Below are 19,656 nucleotides of genomic sequence, written 5' to 3' on the forward strand. Positions count from 1 at the left end.
TAAAATTATTATAAAATTATATATTATATATTATAAAATTATTCAAAATACAATTTCGTAGAGAGATTCTAATTGTAAAACTTTATAACGAATCGATGATATTTCGAAAGATATAATTATTGACAAGTTACACAGTATTATTTAGTCTAATACGACAAAATAGTAACATACTCTATGATTTTCAATGTACCTTAAAACTGATGCAATACATATAAATTTTACATAGTATTCAATGTTAACCCTTTGCACTCGAGAGGTGATTCTCAGTCACCGTTTGTTTTAATGGTATAACTTAGATAATGAATGATGATAATTATATTAAGAACATCAAAATAAAATTATTCTATTCGTTCGTTGCACACGCAAATTCACGATTTTCTTTTTTCAATTTTAGCATAAAGAGTATCAGTGAGCTTATAAAAATCTAAGAAGAGCTTCGAATTGCATCTTCACAACGAAGAAATCTTCGAGTCCAAAGGGTTAATATAGAAAAAGATTAAACACAGTTCACAGCACCTTTTTTATTTTTTTATTTTTTTTCTATTTTTTACCAATTTCTGATTTATAAGAGATGTTTAGGAAATATATAAATGAAAATATCCATACTACTAACCTACCATTCTGTAAAATCAAATGTGACTTATAAACTTATAATTTATTCGTTATCAATGTATACCGTTTTGAAATTACTCGAGAAATACTGCCGACTTTAAATTATGCTGCTGATGTAAATTTAGATATACAGTCATCGCATAATCGTGATAGAAAACTAAAAATATATTGAACTGATAAAAGTTATCAACTGTGACTAACACTACAAAAAATCTGTACTATTTATTGCATTCTAAACTATGATCATTATGTATAAAAGATAAAGGTTCCATCATCAAAGCATATTTTCAACATACTCATTGCATATCTTACATATATTTTACACGTGTCACTATATTTCTCATATCTTCATATTTCATATATTTTATTTACATATTCTGAGATTATAATTGCATAACCATCCACATTGACTGCATATATTACTCTTATAATTATACTAAAAAGAGATTAATAATGTGACAGTCTTAAAAATTGGTCCTTCTTCAAAACAAAATGTTGCACATTTAATTAAACAAATATAATTAGAAATATAATTAAAAGGCAGGAAATAATTAAATCTTTCTTCTATATTTCCATATTCGTATTTCTTTAAGTGAATTGAATAATTTTTTCTAAATGGGTGAATATCCATGAAAATATGGCGTTTGGATTCAACATAAACCTAACCTATAAGACGCACAATGCGCGAAGGTTACTAAATATCTAATCAGCTGATCTATAAATTTCTAATAGATATCTTAAATTACAATATTAATAAACAAAATTAGAAACAATAACTTTTCTAAACACACTATGCAACTTAAAGCATGATATTAATAAACGAAGAAGGAATTAAGAACGTATGTACTTATTTTTTCAAAAAATTTTCGTGGTTGAATTATTTTTTTACTCGTATTTACAGAATTTTTGTCGAAATAGTGTTCATATGCCTAACGATATGCGAAATAGCGATATTGTCGTTAAAAACATGTTGAAAAATTTGCAAGTCAATTTGACCGGAAGACTTTCAATTAGTCTGTACCGGTGCCAAAATCATCGTTCTTAGTAAAACGTGTTTAAGTTTACAGTTTCCTTTTCTCTGTATTATTGAAAAATAATGACTTTTTAACCAGTGATGCATCATCGATGCTTGGTCCATAGTACGATTGTTAAACGTTTGGACTTCTCAGATGGCATTCTTTGTTCTGAAAATAAAGACACTTCCTAGAGACTCTTATTGTAAAAAGATGCTTCTAAGTAGCAATTACTTTCAGCGCATTACTTATCCTATTCATCGCAATATTAGTCTATTCTTGTGTAAACTTCTGTACGTTTTAGTGGTATTCTCCTCTAACAAATTTTGTTCATTTTTGGTTTTGATATTGTATTTTTCCACTCCTTATATTATATATATTTCTTTTATTTAAATTCAAATGTTCAATGGAAAAATTAATTATATACTATTATTATGCACATATCTACACATCCAATATATCTAATACATATTATTTTAATGTTACATGGAATATATATAGTACATATAGTATATTAATGTTATATTATAGTGAATGAGTAGGAATATTATCACAATATTATTATAATATTAAACATACCTATTTTTTACATATAATACTTAAATATATTCAATCACATATACATTTAATATATTTATATTATATATTAATCAAAATGATAATGTAATTTATCTAATTAAATAGATTATGTTTTGTTTAGTATATTTTGATTATTGAAAGAATAGGATTAAAGAAAAATTGTATAAATTGTATTTTGACAAATAAATTTGTCAAGCTGCATAGTGATTGTCCTTTCTTTGTTTTCTAAAATTCCACATATAATATTTGAGGATGAAATAAAATGAAATTTCAAAAACGTAAAAATAATATGAAATAAAACTTCAAAAGAAGTTCTTTTCAATAAACATTCTTTAATAAGATCTATTAAGTCAACATAAAATCTTTTAATCCATGACAATGTTAGGTCTCCTTCAAAGAGAATATTATAATTGACAAAATATTTATAACTTCAGAAATGTGCTGCTAAAATATTTGAGAAAGATACTTTATGAATAATTTTATTTCGTTGTTCAGTTATCGTGCTAAGTGATTTCATCATTTATTTACGTTTTATAAAAGTCGAGTCATTCTGTGAAGAAAAATAACTTTTGAAAGTTTTAAAATATGTTCGAAAAAAATCTTTTGTACAATATATTTCAAAGAAATTTTATGCCTTAGTCGAGACATTCATGCTTGAAAAGGTTCTACACATGAGAAGTAATAATTAAAAATATGTAATTTGCATATTGAATAAAGTATTTAATACAATTTTGTAAACTTGAAAAAAAAATAAGAATTGGTGGTTAAATGGTAAAAATCAGGTTTTTGGAAAAACAAGTTTATTTTTAAAAAAAAGGAAAAAAGAAGGATAATAAGTTTAATTTAATTCTCTATGATGAAAGAGAAATACATTATTATCTTAATTATTCTTAACATAAGCTTCCAATATATTTGTCTCATAATTTTGTTTTTTTAATCTTTTGCCAAGATTTTGTAAAAACTAAAAAAGAAAAAACTAGAATTACACATGTATGCAAATTCAATGTCTTATTTGGAGAAGACATATGAATGTTTTAAATATCTCAAGGTTAAAATGTTTTTCAAATTTCAGAAACGAAAATTTTTATATAATATTAACACCTTTTTTAAAAATGCATTTAGGATCATTTAAGTATGTTTCACTTATTTATCAAGTATAATCATCATTATATATAATGTATTACGTAATTGGTGGTAGAGGTGCAAAGATGGTAATTCTGAATAAAAAAATTAGTTGAAAATATAAAATAACATTTTTCCTTTTGAGACTTCTTTTCTGAGAAAAGTAACTTCGAAAGTTCATTGTGTACATGTGTACTTGAACGATCCTCGACTCAACGAGTCGTCACTGTAGATTATTTTCATTCGTGTTTGTAAAGGATCCTAAGTGTTCCTATGCATTGGATTCGAATAACGAAGAATTTACTATGAATCTTTTGTATTAAAATATTGGAAATGATGTCCACGTTGTTATATATATAAATTTGCTATTTTTACTAAATGTTTGCGAACGTTTCCTAAGCTGTTATTTTATTTCTGTTGTTCTTAATTATTCCACTAGTATAATAATTTTTGTGCTATTATACGCTTGTGCTACTATTCGTTCGTGCTACAACATATTTATGTAACACGAGACAAGTTAGTCGTGCATTATACGTTTATTTTCTTTTTTGTAGTTGCTATCTATCAATGAAAACAGTTTTTTAGATACTGTATATATATCAGTTTATTTCCGGTAAATTATTAAATATCTTTATGTGAAAAATATTAGATAGTAAGTATAAAACACGACATGCAGTGATACGTGTTCCGTCGATAACGTAGATAGCATCTATTTAAAAAATTCCGAAGGTACATTATATTTTTCATGTACCTACGCAGGATATGCAGTTTTGAATACTCTTCTTACATTTGTTACTTGCTTCAGTCATAAATCACAGATAAAGTTTTATCCTCGATTGTGTATAATTATATCGATTATACTGAATTGTAAATTTACAAACGAATTTTAGTTATGATACTTGTTTATTTAATCACGAAGGTGTATATAAGTATAAAGATGGTTTCTTTACATAAAGTGGGAAGAGTCTAACGTATTGCGTATTTTAAATATATCCCTGTGTCTCCATTACATATTTTAGTAAAACTTACATTACTACATTGTCATAATCAAGTTTTTAGTTATGTCCATATTGTTTTCAATTTTATTTTCAAGCTATTGTCACCACATTTAGTTCTGGTTTCTACCGCTAATGGTGCTATAGCACTTTGTTTTACTGTGTCGGTAATGTTGGAAATGATATGAAGATAAAAGTAGGAAACATGAGTCGGTAATATCGTATGATAGAAAGAATTACAGAGCTCTCTTAAGGAACGATTCACATATTGGATCTAAGCACTGTCGTATCAGTGTTACGTCCAATATTACCGACACAGAAAAGAAAAAAAGTAGTATGCGACTGATGGTAAAAATCAGAAATAAATATGACTTATATAGCATCGACAACTCTGTGACGCTACGCCTTATCGATATTATAATATTACTATTTATTGAAATTGAAAGTAAATATAACAGTGAAATCACGAATATAATGTTAGATACAATAATTTTATAATTGCAAATGAAGTACAAAATTTATACTTGCATAATTGAATGATTCAAATTATAAATTAAATAAATATGTTTTTCTTTCCCTTTTATTTAACTTTCATATACAATTATTTTTTAATGTGAAAAATATTTTTGTAGTTAATAAAAATTACAAATAAATTTTTGCTTTAATTTCTTAAAACAAAATTTTTAATTTAGGGATATTATTGTAAACAAATATAGTGTTCAAAATTTATTTTACATTTATTTTATAGAAAATTTCTTTGAAATTTGATATCGGAATGAACCACTATATCTCGCCTTATCTATTAATTCGGATACGTTTGGAATTTTGATCGCATCAATTTTATGATTCATAACTTAAGATGGAAGTAGCTGACCTTATTTTGCTGCTGAATCGATAATGTTGAAAGCGATACTAAGATGGTAAGCGGAGTAACGAGTTTCTGAGCTGTGAAACGAAAAATACATTGAGTGATAGTATTCCATACCTTGTCTGTAAAGGCATGGAGAGAAACCTTATGTACTTACATAAAGGATTATTAAAAACAGGTTTTACCAGTTTTTGAATCGGCAATACAGATTTGTCATACTGTGCCATATTTATTGTGATTCTGTCGCATAGATGTCGCTTTATGCTCTATATAGGACAAGTATATGCAATTGTAGTTAAACGTACTGAATACGTTTTTACCTAGTATTTCAGTATTCGTTTCATAAAGATTCTTAAAACTTTTAAATATAGCTACATCTACAATATTCAATTATTTACAAATGTAAGGAATAATTAATCTTAGAAGCATCATTAAAAACCTCGTGACTGAAGAGTTCTATAATATACTGCGACGCAACATAATATAAAAAAACTTTTAGAAATATTAGATTATGCTATTCTTATTCGATTTATATAAGCAAAAAAGTGAAGATAATTACATTTGAAATTTTGTTTTTTTGTTCAGAACTACTTAAAAAGACATTAAAGATATATTCAAAATTTGGTAACTCTGTGGCAATACATGTGTTATTATCGAGCAGGTTAAGAAGTAAGGTTAGAAATTCTCTTTTGAAAATATATGTATATCTGCTTATATATATCTATGTATGTAATGTGAAAAGACGAAGAAAATGAAGAAAATTCTAGAACATTTGGTGCTATATTTTCTAGGAAAATAGTTCAAGGATATTTCATTTAAATAATTATCGTTAATAGTGCCAAGGAAAAGAAATTTAAATACAAAGTTTATTTTTCTTAACAATGTATACTTTTGCAATAATCAACATAATTCCAATTGCTTAATTTTGGTTTTAGTTGTATGCACAGAACAATGAAACTAAACGACAAATAATGCTGGTTTTAATTTACCAGAAGATAATAGATAAAATAAAAATTAATGACACTATTCGAAAATTTTCGTGACAAATTTAAGAAACGAGGAAGTGCAAAAAATAATTTTATTAAATATTTATTATAATATAAACACTGTTTATATTTAATAAACAATGATGTTTTAATAAATATTTCCAAAAATACTGTTATATGAATAATACGTATAGGTTAAGAATAACAATAAGTGTATTTTGCTTTAAAAAATACCCAATTTTTAGATTAAATATAGAAATTATATTTCATGTTTTATTAACATTTATTTTAAACATTAACGTTGTTGTATCTAAATTCAACTAATTAAAAAATAATTAAAATGTAGTTAGAATATTTAATTATTTATTCTTAAATTATTTATGATCAAAAAGGTAAATTAAATTAGAAAGTAATTTAAAAATACCTCAAATAATGTATTTAAGCTGGAAAATTAACGTTTTACAAAAAACTAATTTTCTTATCATTGTATATAACTTCACAGAATATGATTATTTATCCTTAATTATGTACATATATACAGGTAATTTAACGAATGAAATTTTATCTAACCAGCATAACCATTTAAATAAATTAAAATTATGTAGCCAAATCTCATATACATTCATATATAATTTTTCATACAAAAAAATTAATATCTGCACTAATTTTCTGTATAAACGTTAATTAGAAGAAGTTGTACAATCGAAACGGTTATTATCGTCCTTTTTGATGGCAACGTAACAGAGAATAGTTCAATTGTCGGTTAACCTTTCGTTCAACGGAACAATCAACATTAGTTTACCGCCAGCTGCTTCCTAAACGCAATAGGCCGGCACGTGATAATCACACGCTTGGCATATGAGACGGACTCGTAGCTCGAAAATTTTCCTACCGTTTTCCTTTACCTATTCCTACTCCTTCCATAGGTCGAACGTTAGAGAAAGATGTCCCATAGATACACGTGACGCTAACCTTAATGTACTACGTTTGCAAAACATTTTCAACTTGTCCATCTCTGTTGCTTTTTTCTATATTATATTTGTATGATATATGTGTGTATATATATCTCATGTATTACATTTTTGTATTATGTATTCTTTATATTATATATTACACGATAGACCTGTGAATAATTTAAAAAAATGATTTATTATGTTCTTACCAAAGCATATCAATAAAAAGAGAGAAATTATTGTAGATAATTTTGCATCTACTGTTTATATTTGTTGTAGATAAAATTCTACTTCATATTTTTACATCTAATATATCAATTAAGAATATTACAATTTAAATTATAATTTATCATTATAATTCATATATATTGTTATAAATAATAATTTATATAATATTCTCACTTTTATTACGTTCAATATAACGTGAATTTTTGTACTTAAAATCAAAAGTCAGTTTTGCTAACAAAGTTGAAGTTGTGTTTCAATTATGATGTTTAGTTAACACTTAGTAAGTAGTAATGTAAGCGTTACAAGAAAAACTTCGACCAAACTTAACCCAAACTTAACCAACTTTTAACCTTTATCAAAATACGTATTTCAAAATTAACATTACTAAACACCCGTCAAGGATAATGTGATTAAATTATCAATTGCAAATCTCTGGAAGAAATTTACGGATTCTTGACATTTTTGATCCTTTGTGAACAAAGCGTCAATAGATGTTTCACTGAGAAGGAAACGTTGCCAGTTTACCAGATCTTTTAGCTCGAGGTTAATGCTTCACACTGTTAAAAGAAACGAACTATAGATCCTTTTATATAACCTTTTAATAACTCCTGCTATACTAATATATCTTCGTTCAAAGTAAACTGATCATAGTAGTTATACTTATTCATTTCCATTTTCTTGTCTATTTTATAACATTGTTCCAAAATCGATTATTCTTCATAAAGGATTCGCAGCATTGCACCAACTGTCGGTAAAAACAGGAATTTTATGAACGCGTAGCGCTTTGTATCAATTCTCTCGAGATAGTTTTACCTATAGTATGTTCCATCGAGAGATATACTCCAGTTTGCATACACTCGATTGACTATAATATCTTCTGCATCTTCTGGAATCAAGCATGTGTATAGTACTTTACGCGATACGTCTATTGAAAGAATTTCTAAGAAAATCTGGACGAATACATTTAAAAAAATAAAATAATCGAAAGAATCAATCAAGATAAATAAATTATTCTATAAAGAAGAGTGTTCCATTTTGACAAGTTAATTACTACTATGAAAAGGATGGACTAGATAATACTATATAAATACGTTTCAATGTCATTAAGTCAAATGAAGAAGTATCATGATTACTAGAATGATTGATTTTGTAAAAAACAATATCGAAATTTCAAGGCAGATTATTTCGAAGTGTTCGATCAAAATAACAACACGGCGTTGAATCCATAAAATTTATTGGTTTTAAAATTATTTTACGTTCAATTATACACTCCTTTTTTATTTTCTGTAACAATGATAATAATATTATTAATAATAATAATAATGCGATGAAATATATATTATACCTTTCCTTTAATTAACGTATTACTATATAAAAAGTAATAAACAATTTTAAAAGCATGAATTAAACAAGAAATTTAATTAAAATTACAAGATAATTTTGGACTTAACAGTGAATTCAAATTAAATTGTAACAAAATTTTCCTCCTAAGGAAACGATACGATAAAATATTATTATTTCAGGTTAGTCGAGTCTTTGATGATTCGAGATATTTGAACATTTGGTAATGTCTATTCGGTAACCTAATGTTCTTGTAATAACAGGAAACCCATACGTATATACGTCGTTGGCAATAAATATATCGTAAAACGATGCAAAATACTGTAACACAAAGTTTAAGTGTCCATCGTTGTGGTCTGATTTATTAGTAGAGACAATTTAAGTGCACAATAAATTAAATAGGTGGAGTTAATTAACGTGTTATATCCTTCGAAACTGCGCGTAAAACTGCGCATGAAACTGCGTATAAAGCTGCGCGTGAAACTGCGCGAGTAACTGCGCGAGTAACTGCGCGTGCGACTGCGCATGAAACTGCGCATGACTATTCCAAAATATTAAACGAGAGACGCGTCGCGAGACCTTGGCAACTAAATGAAACTCGACACACTGCACTTTATGCGATTTCATATAAAGTATGCCGTATATACAGAACGAGGCGTTGCGTGAATTTTACGTGAAATTGTAGTCTCATTTTGCCGGAGTCTGTTTAAATATCAACGGTGTAGGATATCGATTTATATAATGAAAAATATGTTTGTGAAATATTTACATTTCTTATATTGTACAAAGTCTACCTTTGTTTTCTTACGCGCTAATTGTAGATACTAATGCAAAATGTTTTTGTTTGAATATATTTGTTTACGTATATCATTATATAGAAATTTGAATCTATCTGTCGCATTTCTGTTATATATTCATGTAAAAATAACAAAATTGAATGCCTTAAGCTACTTAATATAAACTAATACGATATGTTGCGTGTTCTTATACACAAGAAGAAAGAGAAAAGAAAAAGAGTGTTGATACTAAATTTTCAAAAGCGAAAGATTTATGGACGTTATATACACTTTTATCCACAAATCACGAATTTCTCAATAAATTTAGAGTGAAGATGAATACACGTTATACATATGAGGTACAAAATAACATTTGCTAACAGTTTATATTAGATAAAATAGAAATACAATATTTCAAATATTGCAGAATATTGCAAAAATTGCAAATATTAAAATACAATATCGTGATTGGATAGAAATGCAATAGAAACTTTATTAAATAATTATAAAGAATTATAAAGAATTTTATACAAAATAATAATGCAAAAATTTCGGAATAGTATTATAAATAATTACAAACATTAATATACTAATTACTAATTAATATACTACTAATACTATATTACTATACTACTATACTAATAACAATTATTATACTTTATTTTTATATACTTTTTAATATGATATAATATTATAATAATTATTTCAATTTATTATAGTTATTTAGTATATTGATATAATAATATAATTACAAATTTAAGATAAATGAATAATCAAAAAACTTTTTATAGTGAGATAAATAGTATAATTTATCTATTTTATTTTATTTTATTCTATCACAAGTATCCAAAGTAAAATAATCGTAGATGTCACATTATTTATTAGCTATAGTCAAAAATTCTATATTTTTAGTTTTACAATCTACAACAGTATTCTAGATTGAGAAACTTTAGCATTCTTGACATATTTATAACGACGACATTTAAGTTTTAAAATATCGATTCACATATTACTTTGTTTGTGATATAATTCAAGAAATGATTCTATGTACACGATTCTATGTACATAACTTATAATCTACATATTTCGAATTATCTTTTTCTCATGTTCATATTTTATATTTTACTTTATTTATTTCATTTCGTATTCTATTTCAATTTTTATCAAATATTTGTCATATATTTATTTATTACTCATATATTTTATTTTATAATATATTTATAATTAAAATCTATGTAATAGGAAATGGTATCTAAGGAATATTCCGTTTCCAAAAACTATTAAAATGCTCTAAGAGACATAATCAAAATTTAAGAATAATAGTTACTAGACGAATACACCTAATAACGAAAAGACGTCATTGATATCAGAAAATACTTGATTGATTTTAATTGTTTCATTTTACTGAAACCAAGGTATTTTTATCTTTTTTCTTTTTCTATTTTGCATATGAAAGTGCAAAATCACTTTCCAATAAATATCTAATATAATTGAAACTTACAAACACAAATTTTTAAATTTTCTTATTTGCTAAGCAATTAAAAAAAAAACATAGCAACAATGAAAATTAAAAAAAATTTGTAATATGAGTTTTTAAAAAAACAGGACAAAAAGTGCTCACTATCTTTTATACGTAAGAAGGAATATTCTAGATCGATTTATTATTACTCCATTTTAGTAAAAAATAAAAAGAATTTTCTTTAATAAAGAAACTTTTAAGAGTTTAGAGTTCTTAAATACAAATTTTTAATAAACTGGAACAAATTTGCCACGAGAGGTAAGATAAAAAATTGTTCAAATAAAATTTCAACGTAGAATACAAACTCGAATTGTTTCATTCACAGGTTATTTATCAACATGTTTGCCACAAGGATAATGTTCCTCCATTTTATACTTACACGATATCATGCCAATTATAAGATGAATGACAAGTCGAATGTAATTAAAAAAATTATAAGTTTCGTGATTTTATATTATATCCTGTTCTCAACATTGGATCCCAGCGTAATTCCGATTACGTAAATAGTACGGGGAAAAACATATGTGCGAATTTCAAAGAAACAAGTTCAAGTCCGATTTTACAGCAGACGTACTAAATTATGTTATAAATTTGTACTACTGTCCCCGAGCCAACTCGGCTTTTTCGGTAGACAAAATTTAGACCAGACAGAGTTTACGGCGGACAAACCGAATTTTCGCAATTTTTCGCGACATCGGCAACGACGACATCGATGACGACGAATCGAATATTCGCCAAGAACGAAAGCCAGGAAAGATCAAAGCTTCGTTCGCACTTGTAATGACGTAATTATTTCAACTTTGATTTCGTCCAGACGATTCTAGATAGAGCTCGTTTATTTTATTAAATGCAAATTATAATTCATAGAGACAGAGCTTAGGAGCTGATCTGCATTAATGAAGTGGATTGAGAGAAGCTGTACTCGAAATATTCAGCGAAATATTAAATTTAGATTGAATTTAAATAAATTTTTCTTTTTTATTATTTTATATAAAAAGGAAAAACGAGGAAATAATATTGGATAAATCATTAAAATATCCGATATTCAATTATATTTAAAGAATTTAAAGTTAGTAATTAGATAATCTTTTTTTTATCATTTGGTATAAAAGAAAAGAACGAAGAAAGAATATTGGATAAATCATTAAAATATTCAATATTCAATTATATTTATAGAATTTCAACTTAGTAATTAAATAGTTCTTTCTTTTTTTATTATTAAGTATAAAAGAAAAGAACGAAGAAAGAATATTTAAAGAATTTAAAGTTGGTAATTAGATAATCCTTCTTTTTATTATGTAGTATAAAAGAAAAGGACGAAAAACGAATATTGGATAAATCATAAAAATATTCAATATTCAATTATATTTCAAGAATTTAAACTTAGTAATTAAATAATATTTCCTTGTTTTATTATTTAGTATAAAAGAAAAGAACGAAGAAAGAATATTTAAAGAATTTAAAGTTGGTAATTAGATAATCCTTCTTTTTATTATTTAGTATAAAAGAAAAGGACGAAAAATGAATATTGGATAAATCATAAAAATATTCAATATTTAATTATATTTAAAGAATTTAAAGTTAGTAATTAAATAATATTTTCTTATTTTATTATTTAGTATAAAATAAAAGAACGAAGGAAGAATATTGAATAAATCATTCAAATATTCTATATTTAATTATATTTAAAGAATTTAAAATTGGTAATTAGATAATCCTTCTTTTTATTATTTAATATAAAAGGAAAGAACGAAGAAAGAATATTGAATAAATCTTTAAAATATTCCATATTCAATTATATTTGAAGAATTTAAAATTGGTAATTAGATAATCCTTCTTTTTATTATTTAGTATAAAAGAAAAGTACGAAAATCGAACATCGGATAAATCATTAATACCCGATTATATTTATAGTATAGTATATAGTATATAGTATATAGTATATAGGTTAAAAAATTATTAAACAATTACATTTAAAATATACGTGAAGATAACGTGCATTCCGGCATAGATTAAATATTATAAGATACGTTACATTACATGAAATGGATTAATAACTATAGATTATAAACTGTTACAAATGGTAACATACAGACAGATGGGTAAGAAACAGCGATTACGAAGGGACAATGAGAATTTATTTGCCTAAAATTATTACAGTATGTACGACGATTCGCATCGAGACTCGCAAATGATGACACAGTGAGAAGTAAAATTAAATCGATCGAAGTTCTTCTCTAAAAAAAATGATGATTTATATCTATATTAACATAGCATAGTTTGAGAAAAACGTTTTATATGCATCATCTCGCATCTCTTGCACATTAATGAACGTCTGGCATTAAAAATATTACATCTAATTCTGTGTCACTGCGCATATTTTAACGTAGACATATTTCTTCTAATCAACAGATATTACAATATCGTAATTTTAAAAAATTACATCTATATACATATATACCCAGAAGTTATTCCAGAATTTAATCTATGACTAAATATAATTAAGTTCCACGTGATAAGTAGGTGATGCATATATATATATATATGCATTAATTACATATATATTTAATATACAATTATTATTATATTGTATATATATCTATATAATCACTATAAAAGCCTAATAATGTAACTATATATCGCTATACTACTATTATTACAACACTATACTAGTATAATAATTATATAGTAACAATCATACATGCTATACTACCAGTATAATATATACTACTACAGTGTAATATGTTACTATAGTAAAAGAATAGTAATACAATAATTACCGTATAGCATAACTTCTATATATTAAGTATAGTATAATATGATAAAGGTTTTATTTACTAAATATTATATATACATGCTTTAATCATAGAGCAAATTTCCAAGTAAAAATTTTTAGCAAATAAAGCTTCTGTCGTAACTCGTCACTCCGATAATTAAGTTGTACGTGTTTAGGGCACGGTACAAGTATAGACGGTTTAAATTTACGCGCGCGTAGCTGAAAATATTGAAGACGCTGGGTAGGTGTCGGCCCTCTTGAAAGTACTTCTTGCGCATTCAAATATAAACTGAGAAGCCAGGTCACGGCTTGAAAATAATCCCGAGCATTTAGGAAGGCAACCCATTGCTTTTAGACCGACACAGGCCCGTGACGCATATAAATCCCCCTTGCCTCCCTTTCCGACTATGCTCCGATTTCGATGCCACCCTTCGGATTATTCCACTAGATCCGAGCGATCTGGCGCCATTTTAGTAACCTATATATTGTGTCCACAGATATTCGATCAAGTCACTTGATTCACCGTCACCCTACAACGGTAGTGACAGTAGCAATATTAACAATATATCGGTCGCTAATAATAGCCTAATTCTTAGTAATAGCTATTATTATTATTTTTTCATTGTAAAATTAAAAATAACCACGAAGAAAGTAAATACGCAGTTTCTCATAGAACCTGCTTCCAAGAGGTGCAAAAGGGCAATGTCAAGGGAAAAATGAATTTTTCTAATCGTAATTCGATGCAAAGTGTTTACATCGAGTATACTTTCTTCTTTTTATCGTTCGTGTGACTCAGTATTGTATTTTCGTTGGTTTCTATGTACTGCTTTTTGTGAGTCAAGCTAGAGTATGCACGTTAGGCTGATTTTTCTATGAGAATCTATTTCGATATATCACCTGTATGATTGACCTATGAATATGTAATACCTAGATATGAAATGAGGTTAGGTAACACGGTCCTTGAAACTTAAATATAAAGCTCAGGTTGTTTAGTAACTATGATATTACATGAAAAATAAACAAAAGGAGTAAGTTAAACTGCTATCACGTCAGGTTGCATTTTTCAATAAATTTTTGAAAATTTTCTACCTTATGGATATTTTTTCTTTTCAATTAGGTTAGGTAACACGGTCCTTGAAACTTAAATATAAAGCTCAGGTTGTTTAGTAACTATGATATTACATGAAAAGTAAACAAAAGGAGTAGGTTAAACTGTTATCACGTCAGATTCCATTTTTCAATAAATTTTTGAAAATTTTCTACCTTATCGATGTTTTTTCTTTTCAATAATCCAGGCTACATAATTATTAATATACATTAGATATTGTTCAAATATAGGGTGTCGTAATGTTATGAATCAACTAAGTAGAGAATAATAAATAAAAATCGAAAAAACATTTTATCCAATAAAAATATTTTTTAAATTACACTTAAGATGGACTCTTACTAGTATCTAGGCGATTAACTTATCGGCGATTAATTCTCTATCATAAATATTAGAACACACTCGAAAGAATAAGACAAACCTGCAAAATCATTAGGTGATTACTAGAATCATTAAAAATGATTATCTCAATTAAAATTTTAATCTCTAAAGTCTCTTTAGTCCCATATTTTTACCAGTATCATAAAAGCTTCTTCAATAGTGATAAACAGTATAACATAATAAAATTGTACTTGTATAATAGCAATAATAAAATTATATTCGAAAACACGAATTTATCCTTCGTTCATAAAATTGCTTTAAGTACTTAGTCCACTCATTCTGCCTTCACATCTCTAATAGTCTAAGGTCAAGCGTCTTCTTCATCCCCATGTGTTTCGCTCGAACAGTCTTCAGCAGCAACACACGAACACTCATAAAATCATTTTCATAAACGTGTTCACGATGGAAGACTGTCACGTTCCTCGGAGCAAAGTGAAAATAGGAGTACGATCGACATCTAGCTTTCTTTGAACTTCGTGAACTCTGCATAGTAACACGAATTGTGATATCACGACAGCTACCATGGTTGCACATGCGTCTCTATCTGCACGTAGCAACTTGTATTAATTTCGACCGTTTTTATTGTTTCAGAGTCCTTGCAATTGTTGTCGCATCATGGTGAGTGACCTTATATTAACGGGTTATTAAGAAAGATGTGTATTGCCAAACGACTCTCGATGCATATTCCGATGTTATTTCAGACATAGGGATTAGGCTCCAGATACGTGACGTGATGTACGTATGTCTTTTTACTGTCGTTTCGTCGCTTTTTCTCCTTTTGTTGAACAGAATTCCGAGTATTAAGTTTCCAACAAATTTGGTAATCATATTTTTGGTATCTTCTTAAAATTCCAATCCATCGTTGTGAGACACAACTGTCTTGAGGACTGCAGAGATTAGAAGATGGTGAGACGTGGAATTTGGATTATATTTTGTTTGGAATTTATTTACAAAAACCGAAACACGACGGAATAGTAGAATAAAGCAATAAAACAATATGGAATTTCCGTAAAAATTGTTTAATAACGTAATGAAGTAACAAGTATATTAAAACACAGCTATTTTAGAGGAATAGTGCCTATTATAAAATGATAATAATAACAATTATATACATAATTCTTGTTTCTGGAATATAATTTATACACATACTATTATTATTATTATTATTGTTAAATTATTTCAACTTAAATGTTATTACGATAATTAAATTGCTCAAATGTAATTTAATTGTTACTATTAGCTAAATTACTTGAATGTAATTGAAATTTTACTTTGCAACTTGATATTTTGCAGCCATATCGTTTTCAATGATCGCAACAGCACAACAACGAATCAAGTAGCCGATTAATCTTAAAATAAAATCAGAAAGGTCCTTATCCCATTCTTCGTTTATAATTTAAGATAATTCTGTCACGTATGAATATTTGAACTTGTTTACGCCATATTTCAGCTCCTCGAATAAATGCTCGCGGTCAGATTTAGATCCAGGGATTGGGCTGGCCGATTCAAAACTCTTGCATTTTTAAGGAATTCGCGTGCAACCACTTTAGAAAATATATTTCTGCTATCGAGGTAAACTTTTATCGGAGATATTTCTGCACCTCGAATTTTCACTGATCGACGGACTATTTTAAGTAGAAAAGATCTGCCGAATTAGGAGCATTTGTATTTGACAGCTGAGGACCAGTTTCGACAGTTAAGGCAGCAGACTTATTTAAAAATATGCTAATGAAGTAAAGATCTTTCGGACTTTATTCTAACATTAATCGATTCGTAATACGTGTCTTGTTGCTATGTTGCTGTTATCATTGCATGGCTGAAAAATATTAATAATAAATCACGAAATTAAACGAAATCAAATCTGTTATATTATATTATAGAATGAGTATACAGTAGCTCACAAAAGTAATCTGGCAGTGGAATAAAATCTATTAATTTAATTTTCTGTAATATCTTAATAGTATTTATAATTTAATATTTAATTGAATATTATTTAATCGTGTTAATGGTATTTTATGAAGTGCAATTAGGCATAAATAAAATAGATTTGTCAATATTCATAGTAGAGTTCTCTCCTGTGAGAACCGAATAATTTTTCTTTTTTTATTATATAACTTTTTGTATTATAGTAAAATAAAATATGTATATTGTAATTGAGTAGATTATTTTGTAAATTTAAGTCTAATATTTTTAGATGTGACTTTTTGCGTTAATTACAATTTTTTTATTATTTTGACGCTAATTACACTAAATTTATATCACGAATCGTATATTCACCATAGAACATATATTTCTTACCTATCTAAAAAAGAATTATTTTATTTACTCGCAACAATTCTATTTTGAAGATTAAAATCTTTACTTTAATTATATGACATTACTTATGAGATTCCGTGAAAAAAATCGCTTCTAAAATACCAATAAAATTAAATTTAATATCTTTCTCCTATAAAAACAATTTTATTGATATAAGTATACACTTTAAATTTATTAAATTTATATATGGTCTATATGTCAAGTTTATTAAATTTTAATTTAAATTTATAAAAACCTCTCTCATAAATAGATATAAAATATTAAATAATACCTATTTTCACTTTCCATTTGCAGTACTTTTGTGTCCAACATTAATCGGTATTTATAAAATGTGAAATAAAAAATCTAGCCGTCCAAAAACTTTTGCACGCAACTGTAGCAGCACGTGATGGCCTTAGTAGCAGATATTATCATTTTCGGTAAGTCGTGTCACAAATCAGCCCTGCAATCATTCCACCGAGCTTTCAATTTAGCCTACGACAGAATTCCTCCGACTAATAGCTTTATGCCATTACGCGAAATTATCAGACCTTTATTTTTCTCGGACTAGGTATAGTCGATGAAAGAAGTCCGTAGTAGAAGTCACGAGTCAGCGCAGTAAACAAACCGAAACACGTGATAGGTACGGCTGCATCTATTGGCTGGCAAGCGCTGGTCGACTGTCGGCGCTCAGGGACGGCTCGCGTCGTTGCGTAAAGCGAACCGGCGCTAACTGTTGCCAGGAAAAAGTTTTCGCAAGTATTTAGTAGCCACATTCATCGCGATATCTATATCCGTATTGGCGATAAATAATTCCACAGGATGGTAAACAAATTAATTTTCAGAGAATTCGATTTCTGCATCTCGATGTCCCGCGACTACCATGACTGCCCTGGTCGTTTGAGTGGACATCACGCGCATGCGTTTAAGGTTACTGCCGACCAGTAACCGCGTGCACGTGACAGCCATTTACGTAAATGATACCTTCGTGTTTGTATCTATTGATACAATAAGACCCAGGTCAGTCCAGGGCATGTCACCGTGGGAGGTAAAGTGGGAGTAGGCATAACTGGAAGTGAATATAAAAATTAATAAATACGCTTAGTGAGGTTTTTCTCCAACCCACGTAACTTAGGTTGAAATTCCCTATGTATTTCATATATCAGCCTGTCAAATCTTTTATTCCGAGGACTATAACGCAGGTACCTTGACACTCTTACTGATTTTATGTCCTTATTAGATTTCTCTCATGGACCGTAGAGTAAACTGGTCCTACAATGTGAAGTGGGATTATTCTGTATGAAGAATATAAGCTGATGTTGTATCGTAATTTTACTGAGGTCGTAAAGGAGAAAGTACGAGGTGACAAAAAATAAGTAAACCATCGGTGAGATAGAAGGCTCACTGCTGGGTTAACCGTGGTTGGGTTTAGGCAGTGGAGGGGATGGATAGGCGGTTATGCAAATAACGTAGAGGTAAATAGTGGAAGTGGAGAGAGGAAGGGGCAGTTTCATTAATATAAAGGGTGTATTGCGAATTGTGTCGAGAAGAGAGCGGTCGTGAGTAAAAATAAAATTCCTATAGTCATGTGTATATTAATTCGTTAGGAGAAATGTACGTTTTTTTTTCATTATTATTTATTATTAGCAATATTTTTATGAAATTAAATTATTATTTATGTAAGATACCGCGAATTTCTTTTTTCTTTCTTGATTGTAAGTGGTTATTTCTTCTTTCCTCGTCTGTAGGCTTGTTACTTAAATATAGTAAACCATTTTTTGTTAGTGGAAAAATTGTTAGAAACGAGATTTTTCCCTCTGTCAATATAATTATGACCTTTTTGCTACACTTCTGTGTATGCTTTTCATAATATGCTGTTTTCAATTGTTAACACTAGAATTATGAAACCAGTTAAACTGGCTGACTTCAGACTTTACTCTCGCAATTACTGAAAACATGCAATTGCTTTTAGCAAAATAACTACTTTTTACTGAGGTAGAAACATAATATTAATTTTATATATATAAAATATTATATTTATAAATATAATATATAATATATACAAAATTAATATTATATATTATATATTGTAATATATAAAAATATT

General features: G+C 27.5%; 1 protein-coding gene across 8 annotated transcripts in view; it reads left to right on the forward strand.

Moving 5' to 3' along the window:
• Nucleotides 1-19,656, forward strand: part of LOC108550091 (uncharacterized) — a 195,278-nt gene that overhangs the window by 104,796 nt on the left and 70,826 nt on the right. For 7 of the 8 annotated variants that reach the window (XM_017903715.1, XM_017903717.1, XM_017903718.1 and 4 more), the window contains one exon: nt 15,846-15,872. The exons of the other annotated variant lie outside the window; for it this stretch is intronic. In XM_017903715.1, the coding sequence (XP_017759204.1) occupies nt 15,846-15,872 (27 nt within the window). The remainder of the gene's footprint in view (nt 1-15,845; nt 15,873-19,656) is intronic. 8 annotated transcript variants of the gene reach the window in all.

The sequence above is a fragment of the Eufriesea mexicana genome, unplaced genomic scaffold (genome assembly GCF_001483705.2).
Source record: "Eufriesea mexicana isolate 0111107269 unplaced genomic scaffold, ASM148370v2 scaffold2467, whole genome shotgun sequence".
In the NCBI taxonomy this organism is placed as follows: domain Eukaryota; kingdom Metazoa; phylum Arthropoda; class Insecta; order Hymenoptera; family Apidae; genus Eufriesea; species Eufriesea mexicana.